Source organism: Phocoena sinus, chromosome 3 (genome assembly GCF_008692025.1).
Source record: "Phocoena sinus isolate mPhoSin1 chromosome 3, mPhoSin1.pri, whole genome shotgun sequence".
NCBI lineage: Eukaryota > Metazoa > Chordata > Mammalia > Artiodactyla > Phocoenidae > Phocoena > Phocoena sinus.
The window spans coordinates 35,737,099-35,752,515 of NC_045765.1; the positions used below are offsets into that span (position 1 = coordinate 35,737,099).

At 42.8% G+C, this 15,417-nt stretch overlaps 1 protein-coding gene across 1 annotated transcript in view; it reads left to right on the plus strand.

Moving 5' to 3' along the window:
* The window catches only part of ATP10B (ATPase phospholipid transporting 10B (putative)), a 122,852-nt gene that overhangs the window by 86,590 nt on the left and 20,845 nt on the right, over positions 1 to 15,417 (plus strand). Inside the window, 3 exon segments of the mRNA XM_032625008.1 lie at positions 4,391 to 4,715; positions 7,535 to 7,611; positions 8,958 to 9,083. Of these exon segments, the coding sequence (XP_032480899.1) occupies positions 4,391 to 4,715; positions 7,535 to 7,611; positions 8,958 to 9,083 (528 nt within the window).

The window sequence follows — 15,417 nt, forward strand, 5'->3', positions numbered from 1 at the left end:
ATCGGTCAGGGATGTGAGCTCATCTAAAGGCTCAACTGGTTGGGTCATTTGGTGATGGAGAGGAGTCCTTCTTGCAAGCTCACGGACATGATTATTGACAGGCTTGGGTTCCTCACCACAGGGGCCCCTCTACCGAGCTGCTTCACAACGTGACAGCCGGTTTTCTCCAGGGTAAGCCATTCAAGAGAGAGAGTGAGAAAGATTGCCAAGGTTGGTAGCCACAGTCTTTAGGTAAACTGACCTGGGAAGCGACATCCCATCACTTTTGCAGAATTCTCTTCGTTAGAAAGGAGTCATTAGTCATAACCACACTCAAGGGTGGGAGGTTACACAAGGAAGGACATGAATACCAGGAGATGGAGATCACTGAGAACCATCTTAGAGGCTGCCTGCCTCAGTACCTGATACTGAATGTTAAATGAATGGTAACGATTATGATTATTACATAGAAAATTTGAAATAAGTAGATTCAGAGATTTTATTTTGAAGCTTATATTTCCAGTGACTTGCTGCAGTCACATGCTGGAGGAATTGACAGCATACCTCATTTTATTGTACTTCATTGCACTTTGAAGATACTGTTTTTTACAAGTTGAAGTTTCGTGGCAACCCTGCATTGAACAAGTCTGTTGGCGCCATCTTTCGAAAAGCATTTGATCACTTTGGGTCTCTGTGTCACATTTTGGTGACTCTCGCAGTATTTCAAACTTCTTTATTATTACTGTATTTGTTATGGTGATCTGTGACTAGTGTTCTTTGATGTTTTAGGGTACCACGAACTGCACCCATATAACATAGCGAACCTAACTGATAAATGTTGTCGGTGTTCTGACTGCTCCACGAACAGGTTGCTCCATCTCCCCCCACTCTCCTCAGGCCTCCCTATTCCCTGAGACACAACAATATCAAAATTAGGTCAATTAATAACCCTACAATGGCCTCCAAGTGTTTGAGAGGAAGGGTTGCATATCTCTAGCTTTTAACCAAAAGCTAGAAATTCTAGCTTTAAACCAAAAGCTAGAAATGATTAAGCTTAGTAAAGAAGGCATGTTGAAAGCTGGGACAGACCAAAAGTTAGGTGTCTTGTGCCAGTTAGCTAAGCTGTGAATGCGAAGGAAAAATTCTTGAAGGAAATTAAAAGCGCTACTCCGATAAACACATGAATGATAAGAAAGTGAATCAGCCTTACTGCTGATACAGAGAAAGTTCTAGTGGTCTGGATAGAAGACCAAGCCAGCCACAACAGGCCTTTAAGCCAAAGCCTAGTCCAGAGCAAGGCCCTAACTCTCTTCAATTCCATGAAGGCTGAGAGAGGTGAGGAAGCTGAAGAAGAAAAGTTTGAAGCTAGCAGAGGTTGGTTCATGAGGACTGAGGAAAGAAGACATCTCCATCACACAAAAGTACAAGGTGAAGCAGCAAGTACTGATGTAGAGGCTGCAGCAAGTTATCCAGAAGATCTAAGATCATTAATGAAGGTGGCTACACCAAACAACAAATTTTCAATGTAGAGAAAAGTGTTATATTGGAAGAAGATGCAGTCTAGGACTTTTATGGCTAGAGAGAAGTCAGTGCCCGGCTTCAAAGCTTCAAGGGACAGGCTGACTCTGTTAGGGGCTAATCAGCTGGTGACTTTAAGTTGAAGCCGATGCTCATTGACCATTATGAAAACCCTAGGACCCTTAAGAATTATGCTAAAATCTACTCTGCCGGTGTTCTATAAAAGGAACAACAAAACCTGGATGACAGCATAACTGTTTACGGCATGGTTTACTGAATATTTTAAGCCCACTGCTGAGACCTACTACTGCTCAGAAAAAAAGATTCCTTTCAAAATATCACTGCTCACTGACAATGCACCTGGTCAACTGAGAGCTCTGATGGAGAGGTACAATGAGATTAATGTTGTTTTCATGCCTGATAACATGACATCCATTCTACAGCCCACGGATCGAGGAGGAACTTCAACTTTCAAGTCATTATTCAAGAAATATATTCCATAAGGTTATAACTGCCATAGGCAGTGATTCCTCTGCTGGTTGTGGGCAAAATAAATTGAAAACCTATGGAAAGGATTCACCATTCTAGATGCTATTACGAACATTTGTGACTCGTGGGAAGAGGACAAAATACCAACACTACCAGGAGTTTAGAAGAAGCTGATTCTAACCCTCATGGATGACTTTGAGGGGTTCAAGTCTTCAGTGCAGGGAGTCACTGCAGATGTGGTGGAAATGGCAAGAGAACTGGAATTAGAAGTGGAGCCTGAAGATGTGACTGAATTGCTGCAATCTCATGATAAAACTTTAATAGTTGAGGCGTTGCTTCTTATGGATGGGCAAAGAGAGTGGTTTCTTGAGATGGAATCTACTCCTGGTGAAGGTGCTGTGAAGACTGTTGAAATGACAACAAAGGATTTAGCATATTACATAAATTCAGTTGATAAAGCAGCAGCAGGGTTTGAGAGGATTGACTCCAATTTAGAAAGTTCTACTGTGGGTAAAGTGCCACCAAACAGCATTGCAGGCTACAGAGAAATCCTTCATGAAAGGAAGAGTCCATCGACGTGGCACACTTCATTGTTGTCTTATTTTAAGAAATCGCCTCAGCTACCCCAGACTTAGCAACTACCACCCAGATCAGTCAGCAGCCACGGACATCGAGGCAAGACCCTCCACCAGGAAAAAGATTACAACTTGCTGAAGGCTCAGATGATAGCACTTTTTAGCCATAATATTTTAATTAATATATGTATAAGTTTTTTTAGACATAATGTTATTGTATACTTACTAAACATAACTTTTATATGTCCTGGGAAACCAAAAATTTCATGTGACTCACTTTATTGCAATGTTCACTTTATTGCAGTGGTCTGGAACCAAACCCACAATATCTCCAAGGTATGCCTGTATATACTGTGTGCCAACCCCAAGTTCCAGCAAGGACTACCTTGATCTCTTTCCCAGAAAAGTGCTTCGGGTATAACCACCTGCTCCTGAACTACTTCCTGTGGCCCCGCTAGGTCCTGTGCACATTCTCTTGCTTGCAGTGCTCAGTTTAGCATCCCCTAAAGGAAGCCTCCAGAATAATGAGCTGCAGTCCTGCTCACTCCAGAAGAAATTATTCCAAATATTCTCAGAAGCTTCTAGATCAGGGGTCTCCAAACTTGTCATTTCAGAACAACCTTCACGATTTTTGCCTAAATCCACATATTATCTATACTGTTGTTTATTTAATGATTTCATTTAAATAGACTCACTTTGAACTTTTCAAAACTTATTTTTAGAAGAATTTTTAGCACTGAAGTAAATGAAAAATCATCATCCCTTGCCACAGATAAAAGAACACTGCTAAATAAAGACCCCGTGAACAGAACAATGAAGTTAAAATTGATAATACAGCTGACTGCCACCACTTTTCTCTATCTTTATTTAAAAGTGATGTTTAAACAAGTGAAAGAGGTGTTAAGGATATCTTCAGATCCAAGATCTGTCTTTATCTTTGATACAATCAAAAGTAATGGAGGAGAACTGATAAGAGGAAATAATTTCTTCACCATGTTTCAAGGTAAACATCAGAAAAACTCAATACGACTCACATACATGGTCAGTTTTTTTTGTTTTTTGCGGTACGCAGGCCTCTCACTGTTGTGGACTCTCCCGTTGCGGAGCACAGGCTCCGGACACGCAGGCTCAGTGGCCACGGCTCACGGGCCCAGCCGCTCCGCGGCATGTGGGATCCTCCCGGACTAGGGCACAAACCCATGTCCCCTGCATCGGCAGGCAGGCTCTCAACAACTGCGCCACCAGGGAAGCCCACATGGTCAGTTTTAACCAGTACGACCAATACATCTATACAAACGGTTAAACACGCAATGTATTTTTTCAGTTAAGAAGCCACAATTCGAGATGACCTTGGGCAAGTTACTAAGGATTTCACTGTTTCAATTTCCTCACCTCGAAACTAAAGTCAGTAATACTCACCCTACCTACCACACAGGAATGTTCTGAGGAACAAAGGAGAACAGAAATGACTTGTGAGAAATGGAAAGTAGGATACCAGCATGACCCATTGTCATCATTTGCCATCGTATCAGTATCATTTACTACATTCTATCATCCCTGTAAAAGTCCCCCATCTCGCTGTGCTATCTCCACTCCCATTCCCAAGCTGTCTCTCCTATTTTGGCCATTAATTTGTTTCCAAATTACTATTGCGCTGATGCTGTTTGAAATATTGCAGAGAAATGTCAAAATCAGAGAGTGAAATCCCGGGTCATCTCTATGGGGGTAGAGTTTTATATATAACTCTTTAACTAAAGGATAATGTGACATTTTTAACCTGTTTCTAATGTTGCTTACTGACACCAAATTCATTATTCTGCTCTTTATAGGAAACATGTGAATCCATCCTCAACTTGGTATTGGAAGAGGTAAAGCAACTTCATGGACCACAGAAGCCGGACCACAAGCTCCCTGGGTTCTTCCGCCTACCTTCTGCGACGCCACCCCCCACCTCAGGAGCTGCAGTTCCAGAGGTTGGATTGGTCATCGATGGGAAGACGTTGAATGCCATTTTCCAGGGAAAACTGGAGGAGAAATTTCTGGAGTTGACCCAGTATTGCCGGTCTGTCCTGTGCTGCCGCTCCACCCCACTCCAGAAGAGTATGCTCGTCAAGCTGGCGCGAGACAGGCTAAGAGCCATGACCCTTTCCATAGGTACCCATCATGCGGAGATGTGGGGGGACGCTGGGCAAGCCCACTCTGGACCAGAGGTGAGGGGTCACGTATCGCCGTCAGGATGCTCAAGCTGAGGGTCATTGTCTTAGAGGGAGAGAGTTCAAAGTGACAATCAAGATGTGGCAGCCAGCATGTGAGCAGCAGCTGAGCAGGGTGGGCGAGCAAATCCAAGTTCTCAGGGTGAGCAGGTCTGCTAAGGAAAAGTCAGGACTTGGATGGAGGCCAAAGGCAAGAGGGGCCTCAAGTTCAGAATACCCAGGGAGCCCAATATACATTCAGGCCCACTCGCTTCTGGGATGCCGACCATGTGCCCTTCAATACTTAACACATGGCACAATACCACACACCTCAGGTGCCTGTGGACTTGATATTCTGTCGAGTGTTGATGGCTGGTGGGGAGATCTAAAAAGTGAAGCTTGTCCCACGTTTAGTGTTGTATATTCATTCCTCAATATAAGACTCTACACAAAGCATACCCTCAGTAAACGCTGGCTTGTTGGCTGTTGAAGAATTTCTCATAGGGGATAAAATTTTAGCCATGGTGGAGGCAGAGAAATTAAGTGTCCTTACTTCAAACCTTCCAGGAACAACCAAAGCTGGTTTACAAGAATCTTCACGATCTGGGTTCCATTATCTCTCCAGCCACCTTCCTCCCCACAGCATTCAGCAGTCCATGTCCCAACCACATGAAGCTGCTTACCATTCTCCAGGAGCCTTGTCCTCTCTCGCTTCCTGACCTTGGCTCAAGCCGTTTCGTCTGTAAAATCTCCTCCAATCCCGCCTAATATTCCTTTACTCCGTGGGCTCCCACAGAGCTCCACAGCACTGTTACGCCTTCAGTGCTGGGCTGCTCAGGAGACCAGAAGTTTCTTGAGTGGAGGGGCAATGTCAGTCTTACTCAGTTCCATCCCGTGCCCAGCGCATACCAAGCACATGGTAAACGTTGCTTTTGTGTGAGGACATTCTTACAGATGGTTCAGGTTCTCTTCCTCCTGCAAAGACATGGAAAGAGATTTTCTTTCCTGGCATTTCAAATAAGGGGCCTACTTTACATTGGTGGGGTTTTTTTTTTTTTTTTTCCTTTTCTCCTGGTCTTCAGGTAAAAGCAGTTCAAAACCAGAAAAAAAAAAAAAAAAAAGAGGGAGTGGGCAGAAAGAATAGAGGGAGCAGAGCTTTAGCAACTGCATCCTAATTGTACTCCCTGAATTGTCCTCTTCCAAACTTCAGACACGTTCAAGGCAATAGCCCGGGATTGATTCCCAGAGGTAAGGGACTGGCTTCACTGCCACAGCAGCAGAAACAAAACCAGCAGGGCAAGAAATAGCGGGATTCCACACCTCTGCTTCCACCGCCTTGCTAACAGAAGAGGTTAAAGGGTGGATTTGTTCTGCCATGGGGAAGATGAAAATCACGCACTGCTGTGCTATCAAGGAAAAAAAAATCATGGTTAGAAGAATAACAGCAATTTACACTGACACAATTTTTGAGCTTAATGAATTTTGTTGCCAGATAATTAGGAGAAGGAAATTTTCTCCCCCAAATCCATATTCTCTCTAATATCTCATATAAATTGACTTGCAGATCATTATGAGAACCCACTGGAAAAACAGGTGGCGCCAGGAGAAGGAGAAGGATGAAGCCAGTTCAGCCTACAAATCATGGCCCACAAGCTGAGACTGGCCCACTGCATGTTTCTGTAGAGATGCTAAGAATGGTTTTTGTGTTTTTAATACTAAAATGTGTAAAAACGATTTGCCTCTCAGCAGGAACAGTTGTTCAGTTTTGCTTCTTGGCCCACAAAGCCTAAAATATTTACTATCTGGCCCTTCACAGAAAAAGTCTGCTCAACTCTAGTCTGATGGATAAGGCATCATAGTCTGGAAAAGCCAGGCTCGTGAGGAAGACCTCACTGTTGAGAGCTGTGCCGTCCAACATGGTTGCCACCTATTATATGTGGCTATTTAAAGTTAAACTTAAATAGAAATTCACCAGCCACACTTCAGTAGTCACAGGGGGCTGATGGTTTTCAAATTGGACAGTAAAGCTATAGGACATTTCTATCACAGGAAAATCTGTTTGACGGTGCTGGTATAAAAGGTGGCATGTGTGTGTATGTATTTCCATGCCCTAACCTCCAGTTCCCTGAATCAACTGACTGGGAACCCAAAGTGACTCAATGTACCTCAACCTGAAAAATGAGTCAATCCCATGTTCCTCTATTTAGAAACATCACTGAACATTGTCTCTGTCCTTGGACACCACTGACAATCTCTGATGATTTAGCTGTCCAGCATTCCAGTTGTCTTGATATGGTCAGTATACATTATACTGAGTGAGGGGAGGTTTGCTGGCCGTGGAAACAGAAAGATCTTAGTTCCAGGGCTTCCGGGTCCCTTCACTACCTGGATTACCCTTGCCAAGCCCCTGTGTTGCTCTAATTCTCCATCTGCTTCTCAGTGAAGCCCACTGTAACACCTGAGAAGGCCTTTGTGGCAAACTGTAAAGCACTGCCCAAGACTCACATACTATTGTATTCCCAATACCTAACATTGTACCTAAAAAAAAGACACAATACATATTTGGTAAATGATAAAGAAAGAGTAGGGCTTCCTGTCCAAAGAAGAAAAGATCTCTCAGGCTAAAGTCCTGTAGCAATGACTCTTCCTATAGGACTATTCAGAGCAACATTAAAAGGATTCACTTGTGCATAAAATAGGGACGATTTAGTGCCACTTGTATAAAACTTCTCATTGTCACATAGCAGTTGGACCAGGATCTCATGACCTCTCTCCTTTCAGGTGATGGAGCCAATGACGTAAGCATGATTCAAGCTGCTGATATTGGGATTGGAATATCTGGACAGGAAGGCATGCAGGTATCATTTGCTTCAACTCTACTTGTTACTTGCTTACTCTCCTTTATCCTTATTAGTGAGTTAAGCAATTCCCCACAGTGTTGGAGGTATTTATACTGAAGAGCTTTGCAGAATATCATCTGAAAGACAGATATCCTTGCCTATACATAATCTCCATCACCACATCCCTACTGCCCAGTCCTTCAGAATAAAGAGAGTGATCGAAGATGCTTGGCTTCTTATAGACAGCTGGCGATACCCATATTCTAAAGCCAACTAGTACCCAACCGTTCCGGGAAAACAAAGCCTTCCCGATTCCCTGCTTCCTCCCTGTAACCTCCACCCACATCCAAGTTTGCAGTGCCCCCTGTGAGCAGTGACAGCCGTAAGGACATCGGAAAATATTTTTCAATTGCCATTTGAGTCGTGATGGCTAGATGGACCTGTAAGTTGCTTGGTATACCTTAAAAGTGTACCAAAATTACTCAAATTCAGCTTGGAACAAACATACTAACTTGAGCTGCTAATGTTTCCCGTTAAGACAGACCCCACCTTGGGGCTCTGAACCATTAACAACTGTATTCCCACCACCAGTGCAGACATTAGGTGGTGCCTAAATTTGTTGGTGGGGAGGAACGAACACCGTCACCTTTTGAGTGTCTATCGTAGGCCAGCACTCTATTCGCACTTCACACTTATTATCCCAGTTAATTTCAGCAGCCACCACCCTGTGTGTTAGGGATTGTTATTCCACTTTTTCAGATGAGGAAACTGAGGCTGAGAGCGGTTAAACGCCCTGACCCAGACTCGGACCAGGATTTATAACCAGGCACGTCCAAACCTCATACTCTAAAAAATTACTATGAACTGGGCCTTGTTTCTGAGTCATCCCAAGGGCAGAAGACACATTTCAGCTCCATGGAAAGGAAGAGCTATCCATCCATCAGCTCCACATGAGACTGGAGCAAATGGCCTGCTTTGGTGGGTGGCCAAGGGTGTTGAGAGGTTTGAGGATCACTTGCATGGAAGCCCCTACTCCCTGGTCAACCATCACATCCCTAGACGGTGCCCAACACACACTGGTTCACAATAAAGGCTTATTGGATAAGTGGAAGGAGGTGAAGGGCCAGACCAGACCACTGGTCCCTTCTGACCTGCCCTCCTTGGATTCTAGTGGGATTTGCATTTCCCAGAGGAGAGGGTGGGGTGTCAGAGTCCATAAAGCCACCCAAGGGTGCTGCACGTGACAAAGGGTCTTTTAGACCCTCCCGGCCGTGGACCCAGAACGGAGGAGCACCCTCAGGGGAGCCTCTCTGGTGCACTGGCAGAAGTGACGGGAAGCTGATGTGTCTGCTCTGCCCTCTCAGGCCGTCATGTCCAGCGACTTTGCCATCTCCCACTTCAGACACCTCAAGAAGCTGCTGCTTGTGCACGGACACTGGTGTTACTCACGCCTGGCCAGGATGGTGGCGTACTACTTCTACAAGAACGTGGTGAGTAGCCCTGCGCTAACCTCCCACCCGAGCCTTGGGAGTCCTGGCCAGGGGACAGCCAGCTCTCCCCGCTGAAATAGACAAAGCATCTCTATGTAAGGAAATAAGTCAGGCTAACCTGGATTTTGAATCCTGAAACTGTCCCTTACTAGCTCGGTGACCTTGGGCAAGAGAATTCAGTTCTCTGAGCCTCAATTTCGTCTTTGATAAAATGGGGCTAGTACTATTTGGTGAGGTTATCGTCAACATTGGCAATACTGTCTGGCATGCACCCGGCACATAGGAGGCAGCGTGCGCACTCTGGAGTCAGATCAGATTTGGTTCAAACTGAGGCTCCTGTATTTGGTAATGGCTTCACACCTTAGTTTCCTCATCTCTAAAACGGGGATGGTAATAGTACCTTTCTCGCACACTTGCCATGGGGATGAACTGACAGCTTGTATGGAAAGTGATCACCCTATAAAGTTAGCCATTCTTCTTTTTATCATTGTTGCTGCTGTCGTAACTCTTAGAGGGCCTCCATGAATGAGATTTCTTTTCTGACTGCAAGGAAGAAGGATTTGAAGAACAACTCGCCTAACTTGTAGCTTAGGTTTCCTCCCCAGAGAGTCACCCGGATAGGCAAGAGCAGAACCCTGACCCTCAGGAGAGCAAGGGGGAAGGTTTCCACCCAAGACCCTGTGTATCACTTCAACATCGCCGGCATTCCCAACAAGGACTTCTAAATAAAATATACATTGGCAAAAATGTTTAGAGCAGGGTGATCATCTGGGTTTTAGTCTTGCCTGACTCTAGTATGCTTTGTAAACTTGAAAGAGTTACTTCAACTCTCCGAGCCTTGGTTTCCTCACCCATAATATGGGGAGAATAGGACTCTCTCTGTCCCTAGAAGTATTATCGAGAGGTTTTAGCATCAGAGCTCTGGATGGCACGGACCACTATACAATCATTTGAAGGTATGATTGTTTCTCTGAAAGATATGTGTGTTTTTGTCTTGTTGATAAGGGCCCAAAGCAGGCACACACCAACTGAGGTATTAAAACTGTCAGAGGCTCTTGTTTGCAAAGCCCTCGATTAACAATGGGCATAGGAAGCAGTCAGAGCACTGCTGTACTAAGGGAGAGAACAGGGCCTGCGCTTTTCATTATCTAGCTTGAGGACCTTTGAATAATCCCCAAGAGACTCCAAATAGAATCCAATTCCTTTTGCATAAGGAAAAAGGGAGGATGAAGACCAGAGTGATGGAAGCAAAACACAGTAGCCAAGTAGCAGCTACAAAATGGCATACATTTTTTCCTCTCACTCCATTCTCCCAGGCCTGCTTTCAGGAAAGTCACAGTTACCCTGACTCGGGAATAGGCATTTCTGTGCAAAGTTCAATGTATATGTAAATAAGCAGCATGACAAAAAATAATGTAAATTCCATACGCTGGATGGTACCATTATTTCAGCAAGCCCATGCAAACAAGTCTCTATTTGACCAGAAAGACTGTGTAGTTAGAATTCAAAATGCCCCCGTTTAATGTTTTTTTTCCGTGCCTCCAAGAGAATCGTTTTTTTGAATAAGCACAGCCGCTTCTCTGCGTTAAATTTGTGAAATAGAAAAGGAAACGTTTCCAGCCAGCCATGCTTTCAGAGCTTAAATGATATTTATTTCCAGCTCAATACCGGGATCGAAATGGCGATACTGATGCCCTATTATCTCCCCTTTGCAATTAGAGGGTGGAGAACTATAACTTCCATGTCCGAAACCAATTTCCGAGGGGATTAAAACCCTGCCTGCTCTGAAATGTGAACAGTGAGTTAATTACTGCACTGTGGCTTCTTGGGAGGAAAAACAGGCTCCCAGTCTCAGCGATGCCATCACGGGGTTCAATACGGTCTCCCCGGGGTGCAGAGATTCCAGCCAGGCAGAGCAAGTGGAAACGCACAAGGTCCTAACACGACCTGTGGAAGGAAACACATTTTCACGTTAAAACTCCAGGATGCATGTGAGGACAACAGAACCACCAAGATGTACTTAGTTCGTTCAAATAATTATTGAACATCTGCTGTGTCGGGAACATTATCAGGCACTGGGTATAGAGCAGAGATCTAGACACACGTGGTCTCCACTCTCATGAGGCTTACGGTCTAAATCGGGGCTCTGCAAACTTCTTCTGCAAAGTGCCTGCTCATAACTATTGTCTTGGAGGTCAGGAACCTTGTATTTTTCTTTTTTTAAGGATTAATACAGTTTCCATTTTTAATTGGATTATTCCTTTTTTAACTTAATTTTTGTTTTATATAAGAGTATACTTGATTTATAGTGTTGCATTAGTTTCAGGGGTATAGCAAAGTGATTCAGTTATACATATACATATACCCATTCCTTTTCAGATTCTTTTCCCATATATGCTATTAGTAATAATAACAGTAATCATGTTATTACTGATTATTGAGTAGAGTTCCCTGTGCTATACAGTAGGTTCTTGTTGATTATATGTTTTATATTACCTATTTTATATAGTGTGTGTATGTTAATCCCAAACTCCTAATTTATCCCTCTCCCAACCTTTCCCCTTTGGTAACCATAAGTTTGTTTACAAAGTCCGTGAGTCTGTTTCTATTTTGTAAGTTCATTTATATCATTTTTTAGTTCCACATAAGTGATATCATATGATCTTTGTCTTTCTCTGACTTTTCTCACTCAGTATGACAATCTCTAGGTCCACGTTGCTACAAATGGCATTATATCATTCTTTCTTATGGCTGAGTAATATTCCATTGTATACGTGTACCACATCTTCTTCTTCATCCATTCTTCTGTCAGTGAACATTTGGGTTGCTTCCATGTCTTGGCTATTGTAAATAGTGCTGCAGTGAACGCCAGGGTGCATATATCCTTTCAAATTATGGTTTTCTCCAGATATATGCCCAGGAGTGGGATTGCTGGATCACATGGTAGCTGTTTTTAGTTTTTTAAGAAACCTCCATAGTGGCTGTATCAATTTACATTCCCACCAACAGTGCAAGAGGGTTCCCTTTTCTCCACACCCTCTCCAGCATTTGTTGTTTGTAGGTATTTTGATGATGGCCATCCTGACCGGTGTGAGGTGATACCTCATTGTAGTTTTGATTTGCATTCCTCTTACAGTTAGTGATGTTGAGCATCTTTTCATGTGCTTTTTGGCCATCCGTATGTCTTCTTTGGAGAAATGTCTATTTAGATCTGCCAATTTTTTGACTGGTTGGTTTGTTTGTTTTATATTGAGCTGCATGAGCTATTTGTATATTTTGGAGATTAATCTCCTGTAGGTCGCTTTGTTTGTAAATATTTCCTCCCAGTATGTAGGTTGCCTTTTCATTTTGTTTATGGTTTCCTTTAGGTCCCATTTGTTTATTTTTGCTTTTATTTCTATTGCCTTGGGAGACTGACCTAAGAAAATATTGGTATGATATATGTCAGAGAATGTTTGGCCTATGTTCTCTTCTAGGAGCTTTATGCTGTCGTGTCTTATATTTAAGTCTTTAAACCATTTTGAGTTTATTTTTGTGTATGGCGTTAAAGAATGTCCTAGTTTCATTTTTTTACATGTAGCTGTCCAGTTTTCCCAGCACCACTTATTGAAGAGACTGTCTTTTCTCCACGGTATGCTCTTGCCTCTTTTGTCATAGATTAACTGACCTAGGTGTGTGGGTTTATTTCTGGGCTTTCTAGCCTATTCCTTTGATCTATATTTCTATTTCTGTGCCAGTACCATAGTATTTTGGCAACTGTAGCTTTGTAGCATAGTCTGAAGTCAGAGAGCCTGATTCCTCCAGCTCTTTCTTTTTCAGATAGCTTTGGCTATATATGGGGTCTTCTGTGTTTCCATACAAATTATAAAATTTTGTGGTCTAGTTCTGTGAAAAATGCCATTGGTAATTTGATAGGGATTGCATTGAATCTGTAGATTGCCTTGGGTAGTACAGTCGTTTGACAATATAGATTCTTCCAATCCAAGAACATGGTATATCTCTCCATCTGTTGGTATCATCTTTAATTACTTTCATCAGCATCTTATAGTTTTCAGAGTACAGGTCTCTTTCCTCCTTAGGTAGGTTTATTCCTAGGTATTTTGTTCTTTAATGCGATGGTAAGTGGGATTGTTTCCTTAATTTCTTTCTGATCTCTTATTGTTAGTGTACAGAAATACAAGTGATTTCTGTGCATTAATTTTGTAACCTGCAACTTCATCACTGATGAGCTCTAGTAGTTTTCCGGTAGCATCTTTAGGATTGTCTATATATAGTATCATGTCATCTGCAAACAGTCACAGTTTTGCATTTCTTTTCCAGTTTGGATTCCTTTTATTCTTTTCCTTCTCTGATTGCCATGGCTAGGACTTCCAAGACTATGTTGAATAAAAGTGGCAAGACTGGACATCCTTGCCTTGTTGCTGACCTTAGAGGAAATGCTTTCAGCTTTTCACCAATGAGAATGTTGTTTGCTGTGGGTTTGTCATATATGGCCTTTATTAGGTTGAGGTAGGTGCCCTCTATGCCCACTTTCTGGAGAGTTTTTATCATAAGTGGTGTTGAATTTTGTCAAAAGCTTTTTCTGCATCTATTGAGATAATCATATGGTTTTTATCCTTCAATCTGTCGATGTAGTGTATCACAATGATTTGTGGATATTGAAAAATCCTTGCATCCCTGGGATAAGCCCCACTTGATAAGGGTGCACACTCCTTTTAGTGTATCGTTGGATTTGGTTTGCTAGTGTTTTGCTGAGGATTTTTGCATCTACGTTCATCAATGATATTGGCCTGTAATTTTTTTCATGTGTGGTAACTTTGTCTGGTTTTGGTATCAGGGTGATGGTGGCCTCCTAGAATGAGTTTGGGAGTGTTCCTTCCTTGCAATGTTTTGAAATAGGTGTTAGCTCTTCTCTAAATGTTTGAAAGAATTCGATTGTGAAGCCATCTGGTCCTGGACTTTGGTTTGTTGGAAATTTTAATCACAGTTTCGATTTCAGTACTTGTGATTGTTCTGTTCATATTTTCTGTTTCTTCCTGGTTGGGTCTTGGAAGGTTATACCTTTCTGAGAATTTGTCCATTTCTTCTAGGTTATCCATTTTATTGGTGTATAGTGATCTCATACAATCCTTTGTATTTCTGTGGTGTCCATTGTAACTTCTCCTTTTCCATTTCTAATTTTATTGATACGAGCCCTCTCCCTTTTTTTCTTGATAAGTCTCACTAAAGGTTTATCAATTTTATCTTTCAAAGAGCCAGCTTTTAGTTTCTTTTCTATTGTTTTCTTCATCTCTATTTCATTTATTTCTGCTCTGATGTTTAAGATTTATTTCCTTCTACTAACTTTGGGTTTTGTTTGTCATTCTATAGTTGTTTTGGGTGTAAGGTTAGGTGTTTATTTGTGATGTTTCTTGTTTCCTGAGGTAAGATTGTATTTCTATAGACTTTCCTCTTAGAACTGCTTTTCCTGCGTCCCATAGGTTCTGGTTGATCATGTTTTCATTGTCTTTTGTCTCTAGGTATTGTTTTATTTCCTCTTTGATTTCTCAGTGATCCATTAGTTTGTTTAGCCAGAACATCTAGGTCTGGACTCCAGCTTTGTTACTTACTAGTCTGTAACCCCAGCCCCATGATTTGACCTCTCTGAGGCTCGGTTTCTCAATTGTAAAATGAGGATAGTATGATATCCTCATAAGGCTGGTAGATTGGACTGAGTGAGTCAGAAATAAGATGCGCTTTAGGAGTCTCGGTTGCTGTTGTGTTTGCTGCCGTTGCTATTCTTGGCCTCGTCTGTAGATGGCGTCACTTCCCGCCCTGGCGTCCTAAGGTTCTACAACCTCAAGTCGCAGTTCCAGCCCCAACTGGCAGAGGGACTTTGGTGTAGTCACTTACCCCATTTGAGCCACTCAAGCTGCCTGTGCGTACATGGAGATAAGAGTTATTGTCTTACCCAGCTAGCTGGGGAGGAAGAAGCAAGGCAAGGTGCTCAAAGGGCTTAAAAAAAAAAAAAAAACAAGCAGTCAAAGCCTCATGCAGTTGCTGAATCCTAGTATCAAGGAGACTTTAGCACTTTGGTTCTTCTTAAACCAATCCTGTCAAGTGCACCAAGTGGGTGATGTTGATCTGGGGACTCAGTGTCTGCCCATAGTATATTTCAAACCTACCTACAGCACAGGAAACAGACGCAGCCCTCTCCTTCCCAAATCTCCTCCTCTGAGAAAGAACTTCACCAAAACTCATAGGAGAAAAGCCCTCACAGCATCACAGGACTGGAGTGGGAGCGGGATGACCTGAAGCCCCAGAGCGGCAATGGAGGGGAGCCCGGCCCTCAGAC